The sequence below is a fragment of the Neofelis nebulosa genome, chromosome X, assembly GCF_028018385.1.
Source record: "Neofelis nebulosa isolate mNeoNeb1 chromosome X, mNeoNeb1.pri, whole genome shotgun sequence".
Taxonomy (NCBI): domain Eukaryota; kingdom Metazoa; phylum Chordata; class Mammalia; order Carnivora; family Felidae; genus Neofelis; species Neofelis nebulosa.
The window spans coordinates 16,273,275-16,298,844 of record NC_080800.1 but is presented as its reverse complement, the minus strand read 5'-3'; the positions used below and the strand labels follow the sequence as shown (position 1 = coordinate 16,298,844).

The window sequence follows — 25,570 nt, the reverse complement described above, 5'->3', positions numbered from 1 at the left end:
CACTTACTTAGCAAACATTGAACTTCTGCTGTGTTCTAGACACTCTGCTAGAGACTGTGGATAAGATGGTAAAGAATGAGAAACAATCACTGACCCCGCCCCCTCAGGCATCCATTATGTGCCCTCACTTATGCTCTCTCTAGGGCATCTAGAAAGGCCATCATCAGAACTGAGAAAATAAGCAGTTAAGACATTTTCTGTGTTAGAATGGGAACCCTTTTGAGAAAAGCTGTCTTACCTCTTGCAAACTATAGACAGAAGGGTATGATGTATTCCCCACAGGGTACTGGGAGGTAGGTAAATAGTGGTTTCCCCACTGAATTGAGACAAATGAGCTTTCAAATTCCCGATTGCCTCCTGGTGGTTGGTTCACACAATGCGTCTCCCAGGGAACCCTTCCCTGACACAGCCAGGTAGATAGTTTTAGGAAATGTCTTGAGAGAGGAGTGTCTTGAGTTTATACCCCCTTGCCTAGCTCAATGTCTTAATTATGAGAAATGCATAGTTAACATGTTTTTTAGTGTATGTACCCTTAGAACTCATTTCTCAACCTAGTGTATGGCTTGCCCATTGTGGCAAGTCTCACTTAATGATAGCAATAATAGTTGTAGCTTCCATGTGTAGGGCAGTTACTGTGCACTTTCCGTGCATTGCCTCATTTAATCTTCACAACATTGTGATTTTGCAGACATGATGGTCTCCACTTCACAGAAGAGGATTATGTGGTTAGCATGCTCAGGGTCACCCAGCTAGTGGCAGACATGCCAGAACCCTTCATCTCAGTCACTGTAGCCTAGAATCCCACTGGGCTCCTTTTTTGGTCTCAGTCTTGTATCTACATTTTGGTCTTAATCCAAACAGCATGGGGTGCTCTGGTAATGACACCTCTCTTCTGCTTTCCTTCCCCCAGCTGCCCGGGAGCAGCAAATCCTAGAGAAACAGAAAAGAGCTAAGCTCCAGTATGAAAAGCAAATCGAAGAGCGATGGCGGAAACTGGAAGAGCAGCGGCAGCGGGAGGATCAGAAGAGGGCTGCTGTGGAAGAGAAGAGGAAGCAGAAACTCCGGGAGGAGGAGGTAAGGTCCAAGGACCTCCAAGCCTCTCAGTGGCTCACACAGGGCTTGGTGCTCAAGGGCATCTGAGTGTCCTGCCCAGCTCTAGGGTACAGAAAACATCTCATACCATGTCTTCTCTCAGCAGCAAGACATGGTATAGTGAAAGCAACAATGGAGTAAGAATGAAGAGACTTACTCATTCAACTCAGGTGTTAATTTGCTCTGTGACCTTGGACAAGCCAATTGGCCTGTCTGGATATTTGCTTATCTCTGAAGTGAGGGGTTGGATTTAGCAGTCTCCGAGGCCTCTTCCGGACCTAATGTTCTCTGAGTTTGAGACTCAGAAGGAATTATGGATAGGGACCTGCTAATATAGCCCTGGGGGTTGTGCTGTGAGCCTGTGCCTCTTGGATGGACATGAGGCTAGAGGAAGGGACCTGAAGGCAGAGGAGAGGGTGAGGGCAGAGGGTGATGGTCCTCATATTTCATAGCTGGAAAAGCAAATAGTTTGCCTTTAACTACAAAGATGCTAGTATATTTAAATTTTAATGTGGTTCCTTGCTTTAATCATCCTTTCTCTCGAGTTACCTTTTTAAAAAGAAATGGAATGTAATTACCTCTGCAGAGTCCTTTGTTACTAAACTTTGAAAATATATTTAGAAAGCATAGTTGGGGTATAGATTTTCTTAACTATATTTTAAGGATGTAATCATAGCCTTGTATCAGGTGATGATCATTTTTTATTCATAAGATATAATGACTCATCGTTTAGTATGAACAATATAGAGGCTTGTTAATCGCTAGCACTATAGGATTCAGAGACATTTGAATAAATTTGGTATCTTTTTAAATTGCTGAATGGTTTATCACTATACATCTTTGCCCCTTCCTCTTTTTTAAATTAAAAAAAAAACATGAACATGTGCACATGGACACATACACACACAGTTAGACCCATCTTTGCCTATACACCCCTTATTTAAATAGTGATTTCTGGGGTGCCTGGATGGCTCTGTCATTTGAGCATCCAACTCTTGATTTCGGCTCAGGTCATGATCCCAGGGTTGTGGGACTGAGCCCTGCGTCGGGCTTCACCCTGAGTGTGGAGCCTGCTTGGGATTCTCTCTATCCCTTTGCCCCTCTCCCCTGCCCACACACTCTCTAAAATACAATACGATACCATACGATATGATAACGATAACGATTTCTTTGTTCCTCTTAGCAAAGGGAAGTCATTGCAAGGGTCTTAGCCCTACTTTGCCATTTCTGGCTGTGGCCTGATAGCTACATGGCTTCATCTGTTCCCTGTGCAAATCCCAGCTCCACTACTAGGAAACTGGTAGCTGGGGGCGAGTCACATAGCTGCTCATAACCCTCTAACTTACTCTCCTCAGCCCAAAACAGAGGTGGTCACAAATGACTTTTTTTTATAATTTTTTTTTAATGTTTATTTTTGAGAAAGAGAGACCGAGCACAAGTGGGGAGGGGCAGAGAGAGAGGGAGACACAGAATCCGAAGCAGGTTCCACACTCTGAGCTGTCAGCACAGAGCCTGATGTGGGGCTCGAACCCACGAGCCACGAGATCATGACCTGAGCTGAAGTTGCATGCCCAGCCAACTGAGCCACCCAGGTGCCCGAAGGAAATGACATTTGTGAAAGTGCCCAGCAAAGCACCTTGTACAGAGTAATGTTCGGAAATGTTAGACTCCCTTCAGTGACTTCAGCTGAATCTTTAGCAATTGCACTTCCAGATAATTTTCTATTTGCCTTGTGTGTTTCCTTTCACCCCTAAGATGGGTGATGGTGGGGAGTGGAGGATGCTGCCTGACCTTTGTCATAACACATACAAGCTGAGCTTGCTTCCCTCTTCTCCCCGGACACAGAAGGGCAAGGCTGAGAGCCTGGGCCTCCCATGGTTGTGTAGCAACACAAGGAAACAGCAGCCGTCCTCTGCCACTGCTCCCACCCTCAGGGCCCCCAGAGTCCCAGGTGGAGCTTAGGGACTTTCCACATACAGGCCGGCCTGGTAACCACAGCAGCGTCAGCAGTCTGCTGGTACCGAGATCTGTTTGGCATTCTTGTGGGTGATCTTTGGAGAGGATGGATAGGTCTGCACTTCAGGAGCCCCTTTCCAGAGGAAACCCTGTGCATTTGCCTTCATGGTTCGATGGAGATCTTCAGCAGTGCTGCTGCCTGCTTGGCACATGGCTGTGGAGATTCTCCAATCTTTTCTTCTTCTTATCATGTTCTGTCTCTGTCAACCAGGGAAAAGTCTCTATAGGAATGGTTCATTCCATTGCAGCCCATTTTGCTACTGTAGCTTATTAGTAAGTATTCAGGTTGCCCACCAAGTCCTACATCTCTGGGTCTGGTATTAGGAGCTTATAAAAGACCTGTTGACTCCACCCCTCCCTCCTAGCCCTGGTCTGGTTCCATGTCCATAGAGTTGCCATGATGTTACTTTTGGTAACTCCTCATGTCTGTGTGGGTGAGCCCCAGACTTGGCCAGGAGGCTTCCTATCTACTAGTACCGAAGTGGGCACCACAAACAGCCTGGCTTCCTGGGCTTTTGAGGACTGGAAGGGCTGGAGGCTGGTCAGGCCTGTCCTGGGGAAGGGGGTGTCCAGTATCCACTTGAGATACTGAGCTTGAGCTCATTCCCTCACTGAAGGCTGCTTTCTCCTCAAATTGGGTTCTTCTAATCCTTACATGCCACACAGCTCCCAAGACTGAGGCTTCTGGACCAAACCCTTGTCACCTACTTGGGTTAAGACTGACAACACAGTATACTCACCCATTCTCCACTTGGCGAAGTATGGTTTCCTGACTAGAGCCCCTGAGAAATGGGGTTTGGTGAAGCCAACTCCATGGTCCTCATGTTAAATAGATAACCAGGAAAGCCCTCTTTCAAAGAGTAGCTTCATCTCTGTGGGATTTTTTGACACATCACAACTTCTCATACTCTTACTGCTTGATACCTAGCAAAATCCACCAAGCTGACTGTAAAAACGAAAATTTCATTAAACTGAGAGCTAGCCACTCTCCGAGGGCATTGGCTGGCATGGGGCCATGGCGACTACATGGCCTTCTGGCCAGATGAGACATCTGTTTGTAAAGAGAAAGACCTTCTGCAGAGCCCTACTGATAACCTCTTGGAGGCTTGTCCACACACTGTTCCCCAGAACACATGTAGTAAGGGCAGTGGAAAAGGCACAGCCAGCTCTCCACTCCTGCTAGAGATGGCTGTCTGGGTCATCGACACTGCCTGGGCAGTGTCCTGCTGGAGGCCTTTTACACTCCTCAGCCAACTCTGTGGCTCACCTTGGTCTTGGTTCTCCTCCGAGTTCATCCAGGCAGACCTAAGGCCAGAGTTAAAGGGGTCAAGGGTGAGGTCCCCTCATTCCTTCCTTCCACTAAGGCTTACCCAGTAGAGGACATTCTCAGGACAAGAATCTACCTTGCCCTTTCCCCATCCTCTGTTGATTATCCAGTGATACTCAGGAGAACGAGAATTTGGCAGGAATTTCAGTATGCATTATGCAGCTATAATATTTATTAATAGTGTTATTCTGGTGTGATTGAACTTCCTTGCATGCTCTGTTATGCTCAGCCTTTCCTCTAACCAGTGGTTCTCACATTGAGGTCCCAGGACCAGCAGCATCTGCATCACCTGAGAACTTGTTAGAAATGCAAATTCTTAGGGGTGCCTGGGTGGCTCAGTCGGTTAAGTGTCCGACTTTGACTTCAGCTCAGGTCATGATCTCATGGTTCGTGGGTTCAAGCCCCACATCAGGCTGTGTGCTGATAGCTCAGAGCCTGGAGCCTGCTTCACATTCTGTTTTCCTCTCTCTGCCCCTCCCCCACTTGAGCGCACGTGTGCTCTCTCTCTCCCTTTCTCTCTCTCTTTCTCTCTCTCTCTCTCTCTCAATAATAAATGAACATTTTTAAAAAATAATAATAATTTTTCCTCTTCAAATCTGGATTCAGCTAGTGTTGGTTAAGGACATATTATGCTAGTTATTGTCTCATAGACTTGAGTGATCTGGTGATATGGGTACTGTTATCCCCACTTTTTTTAACGTGAGGAAAAAACTTTAGGTAAGTATACATGGGAGTTTACAAAAATATCAATATCATCCCCATTTATAGATAGAAAACTTATGCCCAAGGATGTTAAATTATTAACTCAAGGTCATAGGGCTAGAAAGTGGCAGGCAGAGGTGCGATTTGAAGCCATATTTCCTGACTCCAAATCTAGGATTATTTCCATTCCATCCAATGAAGGAATAGAAAAATCTCTCTCTCCCTCTCCCTCCCTCCTTTCATCTCTCTTTCTCTCTCTCTCCCTCTCTCCCTCTCTCTCTGTCTCTCTGTCTCTCTCTCTCTCTCTCTCTCTCACACACACACACACACACACACACACACACACACACACGATAATACAATATAGGACTAACCTCTAACAAGAGTGAAGTGGACCAGTGCTTTGACATATTTGAATTATCCCATTCTGATGACTTTGAGTTCCATAAGTCTCATACTATAGAGTTTGATTACCACCTGTTTTTCATCATCTCTGCAAAAGTGTGTGACACACAGTAATTGTGTCTTCTCTTAAGGATAGCTTCATTTTCATAAACCTGCTTATGATTCAAAGGAATGTATCTCTAACAGTGGAATTTGCACCAACTCAGCGGGTAGGGGGTGGATGGCAGAGGTTTTTTTTTTTTTTTCTTTAAGGTAACGGAACAGTCCAGGAGTAGGTATAGCTTTGGGTGAACATTCTCTTGTAATTATACCCCTATGTAGCTGCTCAGTTTGGCTGACAAGTCTTGGTGTTCTTAGTTGTCATTGATCTCCTAGTAAATGAAGGAGTGTCTTGTGAGATCCTTCTGGCATGTAGGAAATCTCCCATAACCCACTCAATACTAAATTCACTCGAGGTAAAAGGTTTCAACACTTGTATTAGGTCACTGGTTAAATATTTCATGTTAAATCCATATAATGAAATAATTTTCAGTCCTGGTCTCAAGCGACCGTACTTCAAGTGTCAAATAGTCAAGACGTTCTAGTCCCTCTAAACCCCCAACTTTTCTTGGGGTAGGCCCTGAGGTTTGGCTGTCAGAATTTAATGGGCCAGGGTCATGAGGACAGGACTTTGCTAGGAAATGCACACTCATAATTGTAGAGTCTCAGCCAAAAGCTAGAGCAAATAAAAATCTGAGATTTACAGGAGAAAAAAAATCCCCTTTCTACTCAGAGGTCCCTGGAGAGACCATGTCTTAGCAAAGTGCTATTCAGAGAAAAATTATGCAGAGGAAGCTGAGATGTAGATAATGCACATCCCATCTCTCTGGTATAGACAGAAGGGATAGATCCAGACACCTCATAAGCGACCTTTCTGTGTTTCTAGTAAGTAAAATAAGGGAGGAGCCTTTCCCTGATTTTCAAGTCATGGTTACTCAATTGGTGCTTCCCTGAATTAATTTTGCTTGCTTTTTATTCAAGCCATGAGAAAATAGTTATCTTTTTGTTTTAGATTGGGCTAGGATTCCTAAAGCGTCTCAGGGTTGGCTTTTATGAAGGCAAAAGGGCATCAGCATGTACCTGTTTTCCTTGCTTCAGGCTTTCTGTAGTAGAGTCAGGGAGAGGATTTGGTATTTGCAGTGTCATTGGGGTGGTGGAGAATGCAAAATTAGAACAGCTTCACTCCAGTGCTGAGGAAATATTTGCCAGCTGTCAGACCCAAGTTTATGAATATAACACTTTGGTAACACAGGAGAGTGCTTTTTAATAAATGCTCTGGTAAGAGAAAAGCCTGTTTTGTTTTGTTGTTGTTTTTTCTCTTCTGGCTAGAAACCGTCTAGTTCTTCTCCTCACCACCCCCCCCACCCCCTGTCTAACTGTTGAGAATGCATCGATGCTTTGTTTTGTGGCCAGAAGGTTCCCTACTCTTGTCTCTTTTAAATTTTGAAATATGCAGCATTATGCCCAGAATACTATGTAGCAGGAAAATGTTACAATGTAGAAAACGATTGATTCCCCTTTAAGAAGTTCTAAGATGAAAATGGGTCTTGGTAAAATAGATCTCAAAGCCATGTATGTATACTCCAGAAAGTTACGTTTAAGGCTACAAAAATTCAAATTATATTTTAATTTAAATTTTCTCAAATGAGAATGCTTTATGCTTTTCTACTAGAGAGAATGCACTTGGTTCCAGAGCACAATTCTAGTTCTAGTAGATAGGGCAAAATGGGACGTGAGACAGGCCTGAAGGAGTTAATGCTTGTCTGGCATTATTCTTAAACAAATCGAGGCCTGGCTGCCGCAGCAGCCTGTCCCCTGGGGCTGGGAGCCAGCACTAGCTGCATTGTTTACTCTCCACCCACTAAGATCTCGCTGGTGTGATGTAGAGCACACGTGTGCCTAGGTTTTGGATGCTTAACACAGAGAGACCCATTTGGTGACTCACCCTGAGCACCGCTCGGCAGCACAGTGGGGCTGGGTGGTTAATGTTGCTCTTCCTTATGTGAACTGGGCAGGAGCGGCTGGAGGCGATGATGCGTCGGTCCCTGGAGCGCACACAGCAACTGGAGATGAAGAAGAAGTGCTCATGGGGAGCTTCACTGGCCACAGGGCCTGGAGGACGTGATGGTGAGTGTAGGGCTATCCCTGCATTGCAGGGCCCAGGTGGGAGATCATGGGTCAGGCAGAAGATCGTGGGCACAGGCTGGTGCCCACGGGATCTGGGGCATGCTTTGTAGTTATCTGCAGGTACCTTTATCAGCTGTGATGCCAACCTTCCTGTATATGTATTTCTCATGAAGGGGGTCTGTGCATTATTTTTGCTAGCAAACAGCAGTTGATACAGTAACTGGGCTTTTTGAGGTAAAACAAAAGAAAAGCAAAGAAAATGAATGCAGAGCCTGGTTAAACAGATGCACATGGCAAGCCTAGGTATACTCTGATTTCAGGGAAGGTCAAATGGCAGTAGCCTAAGTCACTACTGCAGTGTGACCCAGAAAGGCTGAGCAGCGGTTACCCTCCAAAAGGGGCTGGGGCTTTTCCCTCCTCATTATTAATTTTTGTTGCTCTTCCCATTTTGTTTCAAGGTGACTTATTTATTTCATTTTCCAGTTCATGCTCATCTTTAAATTTTCAAGTGCTTAATGTAATGTGTGGATTGTTACTAGTCTCTGGGTAGCTTTTCCCTCTCCAGTGCCTTCTTTACTGTGATTTTGTCATTCTGTTACACAGGAGTTGTATATTAGCTTTTTCTGAAAACAGATGGATTCCATTTGTAGTACAGTTTCTTGACTTCGCTGTATTGTGCTTTTACCCTCTGTCAGTGAATATACTTTATTTTCTTTTGGAGAAGTCAATAACCTATTTCAGTTACTTTTTCTGATTTCCTAGTTAGAAACTAAACTCAACCAGAAATTGGGACTTTTTTCTTTTACCTCTCTTTGCTCTGATTTTTTGCTGTGTAGGTGAATCAGAAAATACCCCACCCCCTCCTCTAGGTTTAGCATCCAGCACCCTTCCTCCGGACCCAGGGACCAGTGCCACCGCTGCCGAGTCCACCAACGGTATATCTGAGCTTCACCGCACCGTGGCGTTTTGTGATGACTGTACTGATCATCCTCCTCCATCACCGTGTTTGTCTCAAGCACTCTTAGTTGATTTCTTAGACTGACCCCTTAGAACTTTTTTTCTAGAACTGTGAATGACATGCCCATGTTTCTTTGTTCCTCTGTCATCGTGGAGCTGTGCATGCCTTACACCCTAGTGCCCTGGAGACATTTCATCCTTAGCTCACCAACTGCTGCTTGAAAATCTTGTCAGTGTTTGACTTATGTGCATTTAGATCTTTAATACTCTCACTAATTACTGGTTTTAGGCATGAAGTAGTAAGGTGTTTCAGTCACTTCTGGTTACCAAAACCTGTGCCCTTAGAGAGTTCTGTGTGTTAATATGATAGATTCCTGGAAGAGGTGTTTGAGACAGAGTGGTAGTGAGGTTATCGGTACCAGCACTGGAAATCTAAAGGAGATAAGTTTGCTTTGTTTTTGATTTACTCTATCTAATAGGCTCTCTGTTTTTGGATACAGGCCTGGGAAATTCTTAGTGCCTAGAACAAGAGCAGAATTAGTAAAATTTTGCTTCCATTTAATAAAGACTTTAGAAATTTAATCCATCTTTGACTGGCAAAGAAAAACAAGATGTAAACAGGATGCAGTATTTATCAGCAATACGGAAGGTCAAGTTACAGCAGTAGGAATAAATATCCTTGGCTTCCAGCATTCCTTTGACAAAGAAAAATCCTTACTGGTGTTGCTGAGTAGCAGACACTTTGCTGCATGGGCCAAGTTAACTCTAATGTGGCACTGGTCTTCCCTTAACAGAGAGGGGCAGTAGGTAGGAGTTGATAATTACCCCTTGGGAATCACACACAGGGCTCGGGCCAGGGCGAGGCAAGCACAATATGTGACTTGGACACACAATTTAAAGCATTACCAAAGATCTCAGTTATCGAGATGAATTAATATTTGAATAAATCTAAATGAATGCGTAATAATCCATGATGAACAAAATATCCAATTTCTAAAGGCGAGTACCATACTGAGTCAGCCATAACGGAGCCTACAGCAAAAGGGGAAATGTGTACCCTTTTACACTTGGTTTTATGTAATTTCTACTGGTTAATTTTTTTTTCAGAACATTGAAGTACTCAGAAAAAATGCTGAAAAATTGAGTAGGTCTACTAAAACTCACATCATTTTTTTAAAAAAAATTTAATATTTTTATTTATTTTTGAGAGACAGAGCATGAGTAGGGGAAGTGAAGAGAGAGAGAGAGGAAGACACAGAATCTGAAGGAGGCTTGAGCCTTTGAACTGTCAGCACAGAGCTCATCCCAGGGCTTGAACTCATGAACCGCAAGATCGTTACCTGAGCCAAAGTCGGACATTTAACTGACTCAGCCACCCAGGCGCACCAAATCTCACATCATTTTAAATTTAAATATTTTATTTATACCAAAATAGAATTTATTATAATTTCACTCCAGCTTAAGACAATTAAAAATTACTTAAGATTGTCATTTGATGACACATTGTAAAACATGGCAATTTTCACATTTGAAAACAGTATGAGGAGAGGAGTAGATTTTGAAAATATTATTAATGAGTTTGCTTCCTTTAAAGCCAAGGGCATACATCTTTCCTTTTGCCTCAGGCTTTGATAGGGCGTGGCACGGCACTATCAGCACCTCTTCATTTGCTATAATGGTTTAATTTAGAAACCAGTCTAAAATAAAATAACGGCTGCAAGTTAAGAACACCAGATCCCAGATCATGTGTTAAAATCCTAACCATAAATAGTCACAGCACTAGAGAAAGGGCCATTGTGATCTCATCTCTTGAGAAGAGGAAGAAACCAGCTGCTAAAGGTGGTTCTGCTTTAAATACAGCTTCTTGCAGTACACATTACTTCTCTCTCCAACCTGAGCCTATAGATAACTGTCAGAAAGTCTGGTTTCAGCTCAGTCTCAGACCATAGAACATTTTCCAGTGGTGATTTGTCTCTGTGTCTAGACTGGTTTTGTTTTTGTGTAGTCTGAATGTGCTTAAAAGTCCCTGGACACAAGGAGTTGATTTGCTGGTGGGATTAGTGTGGCTTTAGTTGAACAGTTGAGTGAGGTTGAACGTTTGAAATTGAAGAGAAGATCCTGCTTCAGACTGATGACTGCCGTGGCCTGGGCATTTCCAGATAGGCTAAGTATGTAGCAGGATGATGGAAGAAGTGTGCTGTGCCACAGCAGTTTAGGAAACGTGTGGATGAGGACAGGAAGAACACTTTGGGATATGTGTTTCTCGATCTACAATGGTGTGAATACCAATGTCTTTAATGCGTTTCTCTGCAGCATGTGACAAACTTTCAACATCAGCCATGAATTTGCCAAAGCAGACGGAGCCTCCCATGAGTAAGCGCCTGTCTTCATCCACCGTGGCAATATCCTATTCCCCAGACCGAGGCAAGTGAACATGTAGACCTGGTCTCTGTAGTTTTCCTCTTTTCTAGTGTGAGTGTCTTAACATCGGCCTTTGTGAGAACCCCTTGAGCCTCCTGCAAATACCTCCATTATCCTAGCCTTGTGTGGGAGCCTCAGGACCTCACTTAATGGGACTTTGGAAAGTGGCATCACTCTTTAGAGTCAGATCGTTGTTGAATAGGTGCAGGAATTAATGATATTCTTTCAGTCTGAAAGAGACTATTCCATTTTCTACAGTGCATGTAGGAGTTATCCTGCCCTAGAATTAATTGACCAGTGGGCAGAGAAGACTGTTAAAAAAGTAACTGCCTGGTTATTGATTGATGTGATCTAGTTGATTAGCCAGAAACAGCAGAAGTCATCAGGCTGAGGTTCATGGAAAACTTACAGGTATGAAAAAAAATGGGGCTATGCTATTGTCTGTGGTTTGTAGGCCTGCCCATTTCTGTTTGAAAACAAGTTCAGAACTAATATGAAGGCTTTAAAAGGAGAAAAGAATGGGTGGCCTGTTCTGGCACTCATTTTGAGGTGGAAGATGGCATGTGTAGGACGTGTGCCGGTTCCAGAAACTGAATAGATTTAAAACTGCTCGTGTTCTAATTGAGGCTCAGATAAGTCACTAAAAGCAGGAACTTACACCTTCCAGAGTATATAGGTTAGGGAAGAGAATGATGCTCTCCATGCATTAAATGTGTATTTTATTTATTTATTTAAAAAAATTTTTTTAATGTTTGTTTATTTTTGAGAGAGAGAGCGTGCATGGGGGAGGGGCAGAGAGAGGGAGACACAGAATCTGAAGCAGGCTCCAGGCTCTGAGCTGTCAGCACAGAGCCCAACGCGGGGCTTGAACTCACAAACCGTGAGATCACGACCTGAGCCAAAGTCGGTCACTTAACCGACTGAGCCACCCAGGCGCCCCTAAACACGTATTTTAAAGCATTATTGGAGAAGAGTCAGGTGCCAGTGAAGTATTTAACAGGTCAGGCATTACCAAAGAGCAAGCAGGAAACGGGTTTTGACTTTGAATAGGCCAGTGTGCCTTTCTGGTTGTTTTTCACTGGCATTGATCTTGCACCTTCAGCACAGAGGCTGTCAGGTCAGAAACCCTGTAAGTGTCAGTGTTGCTGATCCCTGATGCAGTTCATGGGTGAACTGAATGCTGGAAACCTTGAATTAACTGCGAGGTGAATGAGAAAACATCTACTTGCTCTTAACTCTGTATAGCTGTTCCATAGTGAGTGTATTCCATATGTTTTCATTAATTCACAGGGTTACATATTGGTGTTAAATTCATATTTGCAATGATTACTATGTAAAGATATCAGTATGTTAGTACATATTCTTGGCAACTGAATTATCTGCTTGTGGATTATAAATTGAAAAATTTCAATTCCCAAACCATTTACTGGCTAATGGGTACCCCAAAATTCAAAGTAATGGAATAGTTAATTCATTACCATATAATATATTCCAAAGCCATCCAAAATGACATTTTGGTTACTGAATTTTAAATTATGACTACTACTACTTCCATTTAAGCTGATAAGTTGGCTATTTTTATTTTTGTAGTTCTTATTTATTTTTTGCCCTTATTTACATGGAAAACGTATGAACAGATGCATATTTATACATTAACAAAATCGGTGTATAATGAAATGTTTTTTAACAGAGAACCTAAAGTGTTTCGTAGGAGTAATCTTTTTTTCAATGTTAGATCTACTAGGTGAGTAAATGGTTTCTTGAGTCCATATTACATCTTGGGAGATGGGCTAATTCTCTTCACATGATACAGGTAATATTGTAATACTGTAATAGCATACTGAATGAATTCTGGCACCCTAAAAGAATTACCACACTCTCCCAAACTCCAAATGACATCATTTGTTTTATTTTAGTATAATGAACTCCGAAGCCATCCTTTGCTAGAATATTTTTATTTTCCACATTCTGCCACCCAAAAGTTAATTTGCATCATGCTCTGTGTTGTTTTAAACATTTTATTTTGTTTTAATTTTGCTTTTTAAAATTTTCATTTGATTCCATCCCTCAGCTCATCGCACACACCTTAGTCCCATGGAAACCTTTCTTGTTATGCGACTGTTGACTCCCACACAGGCTTCTTTAGCCAGAAGCAGAAGTACACTCATGCTCTCTGAGCAAACCAGTGACTCAGGTAAAAGAGGCCAAGCTGGTGACACTGAGAAAAGTGCCCAAAGTGATGTTGGTTGATCTATGAACTATTCCTGAATTTTTGTATTTTGTTTCCCATTTGCTTACTTTGTGAAATGTCTTCAGTGGTTAATCACATTTTCTACACACCAGTGTTTTGCTGTTGCTATGGTTGTTTTTCTTTTAAGTGTCACAGAGGTAAGTAAATTATTTTATGATTGAGGGCATGTGGATTAGGGGGGAAAAAAAATCTATTTCATGAGCTATGGAGGTGAGTACACTTTTTTAAAGAGTGATTTGGCAACGTAGCCTATAAACCACAATGTCTGGAATACCATAACCAGATTTACCACTTACTAGCTCTTTCCACTTTGGGTAAATTCATTAACCTCTCTAAGGCTCAGTTTCCTTATCTATAAAATTGAATTACTTTAAACTGTCATGAGAATTAAATGAGATAGGACAATGTTTACAATAGTAAGAGCTCAAATGTCTAGAGCCTTGTTACTCAAAGGGTGGCCCATGGACCATCAACATGAGTATCACCTGGGAGCTTGTAAGGAAGACAGATACACTGAAGTCTGAGAAATTCCAGGCCACCCTATGAAAACCTTTTCTTGACCAAATCGGATCAAATTGTCATAGCAAGATTAATGAGGGCTGGCATTCTCTGTTTGCAGATTAGCAACATTGTGTCCACATTAGGGCAGGTGTGGTCTTAGTTCCCAAGATAGTGTATTTAGTTAGATGACATAGACATGACATATAATCCTTTATCTACTTCTGATTTCTAGAAGCAACCTACTAGTTTCTGAGTAATTGTGCTATTTCTCCAAAGAAGATAAAGAAATGGCCAATAAGCATATGATAAGATGCTCAACATCATTAGACATTATGGAAATATATGTCAAAACCACAATGAGATACCACTTCACACTTACTAGGATGGCTAAAATTCAAAGAAAAAAGGAAAAATAGTAAGTGTTGACAAAGATATGGAGAAACTGTAACCTTCATAAATTGCTGGTGGGAATGTAAAATGATGTACTTGTTTTGGAAAACAGTCTGGCAAGTTCCTCAAAAAGTTAAACATAGAGTTACCATGTGACCTAGCAACTGGACTCTTAGCTACAGGCCCACGAAAATTGAAAACACACAAAAACTTGTACCTGAGTAGTTCTTAGCAGCATTATTCATATTAGCCACAAAGTGGAAACGGCCCAAATGTCCAAAAGATGAATGGGTAAACAAAATGTGGTATATCCATAAAATGGAATATTACTCAGCTATTAAAAGAAACGAAGTACTGATACATGCTATGTGATGAACCTTGAAAACATTATGCTCGGTGAAAGAAGCCAAACACAAATGCTACAAATTCTGTGATTCCATTTATATGAATTGTCCAGAATAAGCAAATCCAGAAAGACAGTAAATTAGTGGTTGCTAGGGACTGAGGGAATGGGGAAGGGGAATGAATGCTTAATGGGTACAGGGTTTGTTTTGGGGGTAATGTTCTGGAATTTAACTGTAGTTATAATTGCACAACTTGTGAATATACTAAATACCACTAAATCGTGAACTTTTTAAATTTTTTTTTTTCAACATTTTTTATTTATTTTTGGGACAGAGAGAGACAGAGCATGAACGGGGGAGGGGCAGAGAGAGAGGGAGACACAGAATCGGAAACAGGCTCCAGGCTCCGAGCCATCAGCCCAGAGCCTGACGCGGGGCTCGAACTCACGGACCGCGAGATCGTGACCTGGCTGAAGTCGGACGCTTAACCGACTGCGCCACCCAGGCGCCCCAATCGTGAACTTTTTAAAGGATAATTTTGTGGTACATGAATTATCTCTTAAAGGGAAAAAATGCCTGAGAAGTAGGAAGGTCTCCCTTTTGAGAACAAGGAATGTGTCAGGAAGTCCTCAAGACCACTTGAAGGGTCAGTGATTCTCTAGGAGTACTCCCAACTATGATTTATAACAGTGCAAGGCTACAGAACAAAATCAGCAAAAGGAAAAGGCCATAGGATGAAGTCTGGGAAAGACCAGGAACAAGCTTCCAGAGTCCTCTTCCTCTGGAGCCACATAGGGCACATTCCCTCAGCAATGAGTTGTGACATGTATGAAGTGTTACCTACAAGGAAGCTTATTAGAGACTCACTGCCCAGAGTTTTTATTGGAGGATGGTCACGTAGCTACCCCCTGCCTGGTACATACCCAAATTCCAGCCTGTCAGAAGGAAAGCAAGTGTTCAGGATAAATCATGCTATTTGTACAAACAGCTTTGGCACAGTGAGCTAGTTACTTTTACCGGTTAATGGTGGGAACCCTCCTGAAATCCAGATTCCCTGATGCCCGGGCCAACCTTGTAAGCCAGCCTTTCCAAGGCCAGCAGTCAGATCTGCTTTGTATTTCTTTTCTGCTCAGTCTGTCCCCTTGGTCCTTGGTGAAGGCACCATTACAGCAGAATTGTCATCAGCAGGATTCTATACAGCAGGCTGAGGCCAATCTATGGTATTGACCTCACTTACGCCCTTTAGAGGTTCTGAACTTAGCCAGTTAAAACACAGACCATTAGCCATAAAGGTCTGTCTTAGAAAGCCAGGTAACTTCCTCGTTAAGTTTCTCTATGAACCTTTTTTCTTTTTTTTAACCTGGCCCAAGGCATCAGTTCAGGCCCAGCCCAGCCTGGCCATGACCAGTAAGGTGAAGCTGTCCCAGAGTCTTTCAGGGCTGAGGCAGTATCACAGTAGTCAGAACTTAAGAAATATAATCCCTGAGGGCACACATGTCCCCTGGAGATGGTTTACAGTGTTGGGGAGCCCCCAGCAGGACATACATTGGTTGGCCACCACAGGGCAACCTGTCCCCTTTGTGTCTTTCCCACCAAGGGTCTTCCCGCCCCAGGGTTCTTAGTCTGGCCCAAGGAATTCAGTTGGGTCCTTGTTTTCAGAGGGACTGCCTGAGGTGGCCAGTTCTTTTTACTTTTTCATTTTTTTCATTTTTATTTATTTTTGAGGGGCGGGGAGAGAGAGAGAGAGAGAGCGAGCGAGAGAGAGAGCGCGCATGAGCTGGGGAGGGGCAGAGAGAGAGAGGGAGACACAGAATCTGAAGCAGGCTCCAGGCTCTGAGCTGTCAGTGCAGAGCATGACACAGGGCCTGAACTCATGGAGTGTGAGATCATGACCTGAGCTGAAGTCAGACGCTTAACCGACTGAGCTACCCAGGCGCCCCAGTGAGGTGGCCAGTTCTAAACAGTTCTGTCAACAACACAAGTTCGTTGCCTGCTGAGTGCGGACAGCATGTGGAGGTGTTCTTTAGGGACTTTGCAGGAACTGGCCCACCCTGTGGTTCACATTCCCACTGTCACATGCAACTTGGGCTCAGCAGTCCAGTTGCAATGTGAAGCACTCACAGCAGCTGGCACAGGCAGCATGATTTTTCCTCCAGAAGAAGGGAGAGTTCTCAGGAACAGTTCTGGAAAATAGAAATCACAAATGTCCTTCCCCTCCCTGGCACCATTCCAGGTGCTAGGTTTTGTTGTTGTTGTTGTTGTTGTTGTTGTTGTTGTTTTTATTGTTACCAGTGTGCCCCATTCAGTAATTAAAACTTTACATTTTCTCAGTCGTCTATTTTTAAAATGACCTTTCATAAGGAAAGGTTGAATGTCAGAAGGACAAGAGCATTTTTACAAAAAATTTTAACTTAACCAGAAAGACACTCATGTTCAGGAACAAAATCCTGAATTTTCAAAAAAAAATTTCAAGATAGATTTGCATCAACTGCCATCTCTGTAATCTTATTAATTTATGCAATGAATAGCCTAGAAAAAAAGCAATCCTTCCTTGGGAACAGGTGCATTTAACAAATTGCCTTCCTCAAGTGTGTGTAGCAGGAGAAAGGGAAGGGAGGGAAGTAGAGTCAGATTCCCAGTCCATTGTTACAAACTTTCATCCCGGAAAGTCAAATACCAAAAATCTTGTCAGCAGGTGTTGAGTCTAATCATCAGGGCTGGGTGAAGGGGTCATACTCCCTGTGAGTACTCTGTCCCAGCTCACAGCTGTGGCAGGAATCACAAGTTAGGAATATAATTAGGCTCTGCATCAGAAATTAAGAGCTGACCAGCAGTCCTATGTCAGATGGTCCCATCAGAAAACAAGCTCTTTTCCGTGAGCATTTGTCCATGATGCAGATGGTGCAGCCAGTATCCGTGATACTTTCACAGGTTAGGCTCTGTATCTGTATACAGGGTGTTCTGTATCTGTAATAGTCCTGGCTTGATTTTTAAAACTCCTTATGTATCTCTCTGTCTGGAGATTGCTCTCTTGTCATGTCTCCCTTTTTCTAGAGGCTCCATTATACAAAAGTCAGCACAAAAAGAATCAGGTAGGAAGGTTTGTTCTGGTTCCAGTACTTAGAGTTTTAATTTCCAGCCAAACCACCGATGGCAAAGAACAAGGAGGTTGTGCCTCGCTCCCGCTTGAGGGAAAAAACAAAAACCAAAGACATCACCTGGGTTGTATTTTTCCCCTTACTTCCCCTTACTTTAGCCAGTGTGGCGAAAAGCAGCCAGGGGATCCAGCAAGCCAGCTCTTGGAGTTGGATGGGTTATCTTCAAATAGCATAGGTATTTCACCTCTTGCAACACACAACAGCTTGGCTTCTGTGTGATATGGTAGCTGACTCCATAGCCACCAGGCACCAGAAGGTCACCATCCTCCATCCCTTCAGCCTTTGTTTTTCAAACACCACTTTTACCATATGTCAATGAATCAGGGTCAAGCTCACAGTTCCTGCTTCTCGCATCAATTGTATCAGCGTCTCCAAGACCAGCCCCAGGTTTTGTGATTGCTAGGACTCAGCATATGGTGGCACTCACAGCCGTGATGTGTTAGAGTGGAAGGCTGCACAGCACATCAGCAGAAGGAACTGGCACACAGGCAAAGTCCAGAGGACACCAGGTGCAAGTTTCCAAGAGTCCTCTCCCAGTGAGTCACACGGGACGTGCTTAATTCCCGCCCCCCCCCAACTTGGGGCGCCTGGGGGGCTCAGTCGGTTGGGCGGCCGACTTCGGCTCAGGTCATGATCTCGCGGTCCGTGAGTTCGAGCCCCACGTCGGGCTCTGTGCTGACAGCTCAGAGCCTGGAGCCTGCTTCGGATTCTGTGTCTCCCTCTCTCTGACCCTCCCCCATTCATGCGCTGTCTCTCTCTGTCTCAAAAATAAATAAACGTTAAAAAAAAAATTCCCCCAGCGACGAGCTGTGATAACACATGTGAAATGTTGCCGACCAGGAAAGCTCGTTAGAGACTCATTGCCCAGGGTTTTCATTGAGGGCTGGTCACATAGGCACCCTCTGTCAATTATATACCCGAATTTCACAATAAGTCATGTTGTTTGCACAAATAGCAGAGGCACAGTGAGCTACTGGTCAGTTAGGGGGTAAGAGCCCTTCTGAAATCTAAGTTCCCAGGTGTTGATCAGGGGCCAATCTTGTAAGTAGGCCTCTCCAAAGACAGTAGTCAGGCCTGCTGTGTTAACTCTTGAACTGCACAAGGAAATTGATGTTTAGAGAGGTTAAGTAATCTGCCCAAAGTGATCTAGCTGTTTGGTGACAGTGCTAGTTCTGTCTGGTTCCAAAGCCCAGACTTTGAACTCATGAAATTAACTGGGCTCTTGAGCATTAAGTATGGGAGTCTTTCAAGATAGCGTCTATTCTGCATATATACTAGAAAAAGTTTGGTGATATTTGGAGAATGTGGATTGCCCATGTCACATTTTAACAGAAATGTGTTCTTCCCAATTCCCTGCTCCCCCTACTTTTTCCATCTGTGCTCCCTATCTCTTTGTGATATTTTAACTCTCTAGTATCCCATGCCTGTCCTCGTGTAGCTCCTGCTGGCCCTCTTAAATCTTCTTACAAGTCTTCTCCCACTCGGAGTGCTGAGAGGAAGAAGACTACATCTACATCTGGCACAGGAGATTCTGGGAAAGGAGCCCCTGCAGGAGCGGAGGCCTCTCCGGTAGGTTGAAACCCACTCACTCACCTCGGGACTGGCTTATCTAACAGTGTGATTATTCCCTGTGCTTAACCTGGGGTCTCTGTTTCCATCAATCTCCAGAGACTGCTCAAGTGGTGAATTTGGTTTAAAATTTCATCCATCCTTGGAAAACCATTTAACTTTTTGCATCTTCCTAAATCTTAGTGCCTTGGAACAACTTCCTAAAGACCTTGTCCTTATTATAGCCTGCCCTCCGGAGGACAGGAGTCAAAAAGAATGCTCTGAGTGTCCTCTCTCTGCTTTTAAGAATGTCTGATTCTGGGCCACTCTTGCCTCTGCGGGCGACTAGAACTAAGGTTCTAGGTCAGCCTTCAGTCCATAACAGTGGCCTTCAAACATTTTTGACATAATACTGATACCATCAGTAAAACAAGTGTTGAACAGGTACTCCCAATTATGTATATTTATTTAGAAATTATACATACCATACTACTTTTTTTAGTTATCAGTTGTACATAACAAATCACCCCAAATCTTAGCTGCTTAAAACAAATGTTTATTACTGCACTGGTTCTTTGGGTCAAAAATTGAAGATGGCCTAGCTGGGTAATTCTGGTTCAGGGTCTCTCATGAGGGTGTGGTCAGGATGATGGCCAGAGCTGTAGTCATCTGAAAGCTTGGCTGGGGCTCTTACAGAATGGCTCATTCACATGGCTGCTGGTTTCAGTTCCCTATTGTGTGTACCTCTTCATAGAGCTGCTTGAGTGTCCAAATGACATGGCAGCTGCCTTCCTCCAGAGCAGGAAATCTGAGAGAGAGAGAAAGACAAGAGACCGAGCGCACGCGGTGTGTGTGTGCGTGTGTGTGCACGCACAAGGGAAAAGCTGTAGCACCTTTTATGCACTAATCTCACATGTTATATACCATTGTTTTGCCATATGCTGTTCATTAAAAACAGATCACTGAGACCAACCCACACTCACTCAAGGAGCATCGAATGACATGTGGACTTGTCTTAAAAGTACCATATTACTGTACTATTGGGCATTTATTTTATAATACTACATGTATTTTTAAGATTTTTAAAAGATTATTTATTTTGAGAGAGAAAGAGATAATGAGTGGGGGACAGACAGAGAGAAAGGGTGAGAGAGAGAATCCCAAGCAGGCTCCACTCTCCAAGCTGAGCTCAGTGTGGGGCTCATTCTCAGCAACTGTGAGCTCCTGACCTGAGCCGACATCAAGAGTTGGATGCTCAACCAAATGAGCCACCCTGGCGCCCCACCATTTGTATTTTTAAAATCCACTGTGACCCTGAGGTTCTTACATGAGAAGTAAGTGTGTTAGACCCTTGGGTTTTACTAAAAAGTCAATTACTGTGGAAGGGGGTTAACGTGTGTGGGAGCGGGAGGGCCAAATGAGGATTTGTTGTGGAGAAGTGCAATGGGGAGAGAGGGGAACCACCCTTGTGGAGCCCCCACTGCATGCCAGGCACGGAGGCCGTGCCTACTGCCTCTTGCTGACCAGAGACCATGGAGAAGACATAGAGGGACAAGTCTATGGGGTTGCAGTCGCTGTTACACCAGGTACACTGTTAAGAGTCCACAGCTCACTATCCTGAGTGTTAAAAACCACATTTATTTCCACCTGTAGTTTTTTTGAGTGATTATATATTTTTTTACTCTTCCCAGTTTTTTTCTTTTAAAAATGTTTTAAATTCCAGTCCAGACATATAGTGTTATATTAGTTTAACGTGTGTAATATAATGACTCTACAGTTCTCTACCTTACTCAGTGCTCATCACAGTAAGTATACTCTTACTCCCCTTCACCTCTTTGGCCTATCTCCCCCCCTCTCCAGCAACCACTAGTTTGTTCTCTGTATTTGAGAGTCTGTTTTTTGGTTTATCTCTTTTTTTCTTTCTTCATTTGTTTTCTTTCTTAAATTCCACGTATGAGTATTTGTCTTTCTCTGACTGACTTATTTCACTTAGCAAAATACCCTCTAGATCGGTCCATGTTGTTGCATATGGCAAGATTTCATTCTCTTTTATGGCTAATACTCCATTGTATATATATGCCACATATTCTTTCTTTTTTCTTTTTTTTTTTTGGACATTTATGCCACATACTCCATCTATCTGTGGGCATTTGGGCTGCTTCTGTAATTTAGCTGTTGTAAAACTGCAATAAACCTAGGGGTGCATATATCTTTTTTTTTAAGTTTATTTATTTTGAGACAGGATGAGTGTTTGCAAGTGGGGGAAGGGCAGGGAGGGAGAGAGAGCAGGAGAAAGAGAGAAGGAGAATCTCAAGCAGGCTCTGCACTGAAAGCATGGACCCCAACGTAGGGCTCAAGCTCACAAACTGCAAGATGTGACCTGAGCCAAAGTTGGGCACTTAAATGACTGAGCCACCCAGGCACCCCTGGTACATATATATATTTTTTGAGTTAGTGTTTTCGTATTCTTTAGGTAAATACTCATTAGAGGAATTACTGGATTTTTAATTTTTTGAGGAACCTCCATACTGTTTTCCATAGTGGCTGCACCAGTTTGCATTCCTGCCAACAGCACATGAGGATTCCTTTTTCTCCACATCCTTGCGAACACCTGTTGTTTCTTTTGTTTTTGATTTTAGCCATTCTGATGGGTATGAGGTGATAGCTCATGACGGTTTTGATTTGCATTTTCCTGATGATGAGTGATCGAGTTTCTTTTTTTTTTTTTTTTTTTGGTTTATTTCTTTATTTTGAGGTGGGGGAGGGGCAGAGAGAGAGGGAAAGAGAATCTTAAGCTGTCAGTGCAGAGCCCGACTTAGGGCTCTATCCCACGAACTGTGAGATCATGACCTGAGCCGAGCTGAAGACTCGGATGCTTAGCTGACTGAGCCATGCAGCCTCCCCAAGTAATCCAGTTTCTATATGTCCAGAATCATCGCATGGTTATGTTGTCAGCTTTTTGCAAGAGAACAAAGAATAGAAAGTCTTTGCATTTTGGGGCAGAAGTGTTTTTTTTTTTTTTTATTGGATGACCTCACTATGATGATCTCATGGTGCTTCCCTGCAGATATGCCCATTGTGGGAAGCACTGTAGCTTCATGTAGATCTTTCTGAAAGAAAGCTATGCATCACTTTTATCTGAGGTGTTTATAGAAATTGTAGAAGTATTGCCAGTTATGGGCCATGGCTGACCTATTCTGTGTGCCCTTCAGACAGAGAAGATGAAGAGAGGCCCTCGAACAACAGCTTCTGTTCCCAGCGTGGGCCTCGGGTCTCCTCTGAGAAGATGTGAGTTTCCAGGAAGCATTTCTAAGCGGTCATCCTCTCCAGTGACATCCAAGTAAGCATCTTTCTGCTTTGCCACAGTCAGACCATTAAGGCAGTTTGGTGGGGCTCTGTACGGTGCAGCATGTGCTTCCTGCTGCCACGTGAGTCGTGGCCAGTCCAAGAGGCAAGCAGGAGGAATGCTGGACCTTGAGTTATATCATTTACTGTCTGTGTATCTTTGGGATAAATGATGGGCTCTTCAGGGGTTTGTTGCCTGCTAAGTACAAGATTCTGATTTACTGAGATGAATCATTCAGAATTTTCTCCTTTGGTCCATCAGTTCCATTCTGCTTTTCTGACACTCTCTTACACCTGCATCTAGAGTGATTACATTGTGCTTGGGTGCTCAACTTCATGTGTTTGTACACTCACTCTCTTCCTTCCCTCATCTGTGTCTTCAACAGAGAGGCAATAATAACTTGTCAGCCACCATCAGCAGTATGTTGTTTGTTGTTTTTTTTTAAATGAAGCCATTATGTATTTTTTTGTTAAGAATTAGATGAGCTCACCAATGAAACTGTGTAACTGAAAAACAAATTCACACTGTAACCACTCTCTTAAGTCATTAAAATACTTTTCTTACAGTAACCAACAAGAATGACTCAGGAAATAACTCAGTCCAGTAGAATGGAAACATCTTCAGTTGTACTTACTGAGAAAGAAAGAGAACTATGATTTTAATTTTAATTTGGGAAAATGGGAAACTCTTTATATAGAGAGAATCATGTGACACTTGTTTAGTACATCAATTTTTTTCAAAGAGCATAGGATAAAACAAATTTAATGAATGTTTGGGAATTTGTTTAAAATATTTCAGAGTGACATCAGTTTGTATTTCTAATTTGTTGCTTTCTAACAGAGACTTTTTCTCTATTATTATTATTTTGTTCAGAGAACACTATGGTTTTTATAGACTGTTATTGATATATCTTTCTTCTATAATTAAAATCCTTACATAAGGTATTGCTGAGTTAATAGTATCAAGTTTTTGTTTTGTTTTGTTTTAAGTCCATTGCATTCTTTCTGTGCTCCTATTGCCTGTTTTTGGTTGTGATATTACTCTCTTGCAAACCCCATTCACATGTCACTACTCTGGTGTTAGTGTGGGACATTAACAGAGAGAAAAGCCTGTTCGTATGGAGGTTTTTCCAGATTACACCCCTGTCTTTCCTGGATATTGAATCATGGTCCCTGCATGGAGAGTAGCTGGCAAGTTTCATCATCATCATCATTGTAAATTTCACTAAAGTAATCTAAGGGGATTGTTGCCCTCTGTAGAGATGAGAATTCAGTTTTTGGAAGCAAGTTACCAGTGGGCTCTGTGCTCTCTTTGATGTTGAAAATCTTGATTGTGTGTTTCAGGAACTATATTTTTTAATTGAGATATAATTGATAGATAACATTATATTTGTTTCAGGTGGACGAAATAATGATTTGATACTTGTATACATTATGAAGTGATGACCATAAGTCTAGTTATCATCCATCACCATACATAAATATAAATGTTTTTCCTTTTTTTTTTGCAAGGGCTTTTAAGATTTATTCTCTTAGCAACTCTCAAATATGCACTATTTGAATATACAGTATTAACTGTAGTCACCCTCCTGTACATTGCGTTCCCATGGCTTAGTGATTTTATAACTGGTAGTTAGTGCCTTTTGACCCCCTTCACCCATTTCATCCACTCCCCCACCCTCCTCTCCCCTCTGGCAACCACCAGTCTGTTTTCTGGATCTGTGAGCTTGGTTTTGTTTGGTTTGGTTATTTTTTAGATTCCACATGCAAGTGAGATAGTACAGTGTTTGTCTGATTTATTTCACTTAGCATAATAACCTCAAGGTCTATCCATGTTGTTGCAAATGGAAAGATTCCATTTTTTTAATGGCTGAATAGTATTCTGTTATATATGTGTGTGTGTGTGTATGGAACTATTTTATATTTTAGAGGACATATCATCTGAATTTTATGAAAAGCTCACTTTGACCAAAGAGACTTAAAATCCCAGACTTTTTTTTAATGCAGTTCAATTTAAAGAAATGTTAAAAACTTCCCATCTATGTAGAACAGCAATGGGTACCTAGTCGGTGCTTTATAAATATTTGTGGAATGAATGAATGCAAGTCCCTGTGCCATATGTTTTGGAGAACCTCCAAATAAGTGAGAAAAGTCTCCACTAGAACAGGCTGCAAGTGAGGTGGGGGAGAGTTGGGGGTGCAGGTGAGGACACTTGCAGGCCTAGTCTGGACAGAGACTTGTCCAACTTAAATTGCTCATCCCTCAGAACTCAGCTCGGCTGTCATCCTTTCCAGAACCAGCCAAAGCTGAATTTACCCCTTTCTCCGTGCTCACAGAGCCTCATGTACATACCCCTATTATTCCTTCCTTCCTTCATCATATACCTACAGAGTGTGTCCTCTCTGTCCAGTGTTCTCAGCCCTTGTGAAGCTTACCTAACAGTGAAAGGCAAATACATCAGGTGGTGAGAAGTTCCACGAAGAAAAATAAAACCAGGTCAGATGATAGAGTGGTAGAGGGGAGTAGTAGCTGGCTGGATATGGTGGTCAGGGAAGACTTCTCTGAGAAGGTGACATTTGAACAGAGCCCTGCATGAAGTAAGGGAGCAGGCCTTCTTGCACTCTATCATCTCCTGCTAGACTGCCACGAGGGTGAGGCCCAATGGGATTTATTGTTGCAGTGTAGGTGCTCAGGATGTGTCCGTGCGATGGAAGCTAGAAGGGCACTAGAGTCTGGAGGGTGAGAGCAGATTGGCTGGTGTGTATGGGGGTTGCTAGAACTGTTCTTGCCCAAGGACTCAGGCCCTTTGCCTCCCCTTTTCTTCTGGGCCAATCATGAGTTTTTTTCTCTCACTGATCATTCCCTTAAACGTTCTCCTCTCTGGGCTATGTATTTCATCTGGGGAACTTATAAAGGATGAGGGATACCTGCTTCTACACTGAATTGC

The 25,570-nt window shown here is 42.8% G+C and overlaps 1 protein-coding gene across 12 annotated transcripts in view; it reads left to right on the top strand.

Moving 5' to 3' along the window:
* Positions 1-25,570, top strand: part of MAP7D2 (MAP7 domain containing 2) — a 112,933-nt gene that overhangs the window by 53,415 nt on the left and 33,948 nt on the right. For 6 of the 12 annotated variants that reach the window (XM_058712481.1, XM_058712487.1, XM_058712485.1 and 3 more), the window contains 7 exons: positions 911-1,074; positions 7,597-7,708; positions 8,545-8,643; positions 10,979-11,089; positions 13,158-13,280; positions 19,145-19,299; positions 22,491-22,618. In XM_058712481.1, the coding sequence (XP_058568464.1) occupies positions 911-1,074; positions 7,597-7,708; positions 8,545-8,643; positions 10,979-11,089; positions 13,158-13,280; positions 19,145-19,299; positions 22,491-22,618 (892 nt within the window). The remainder of the gene's footprint in view (positions 1-910; positions 1,075-7,596; positions 7,709-8,544; positions 8,644-10,978; positions 11,090-13,157; positions 13,281-19,144; positions 19,300-22,490; positions 22,619-25,570) is intronic. The other 6 variants (XM_058712483.1, XM_058712482.1, XM_058712484.1 and 3 more) reach the window with 6 other exon arrangements.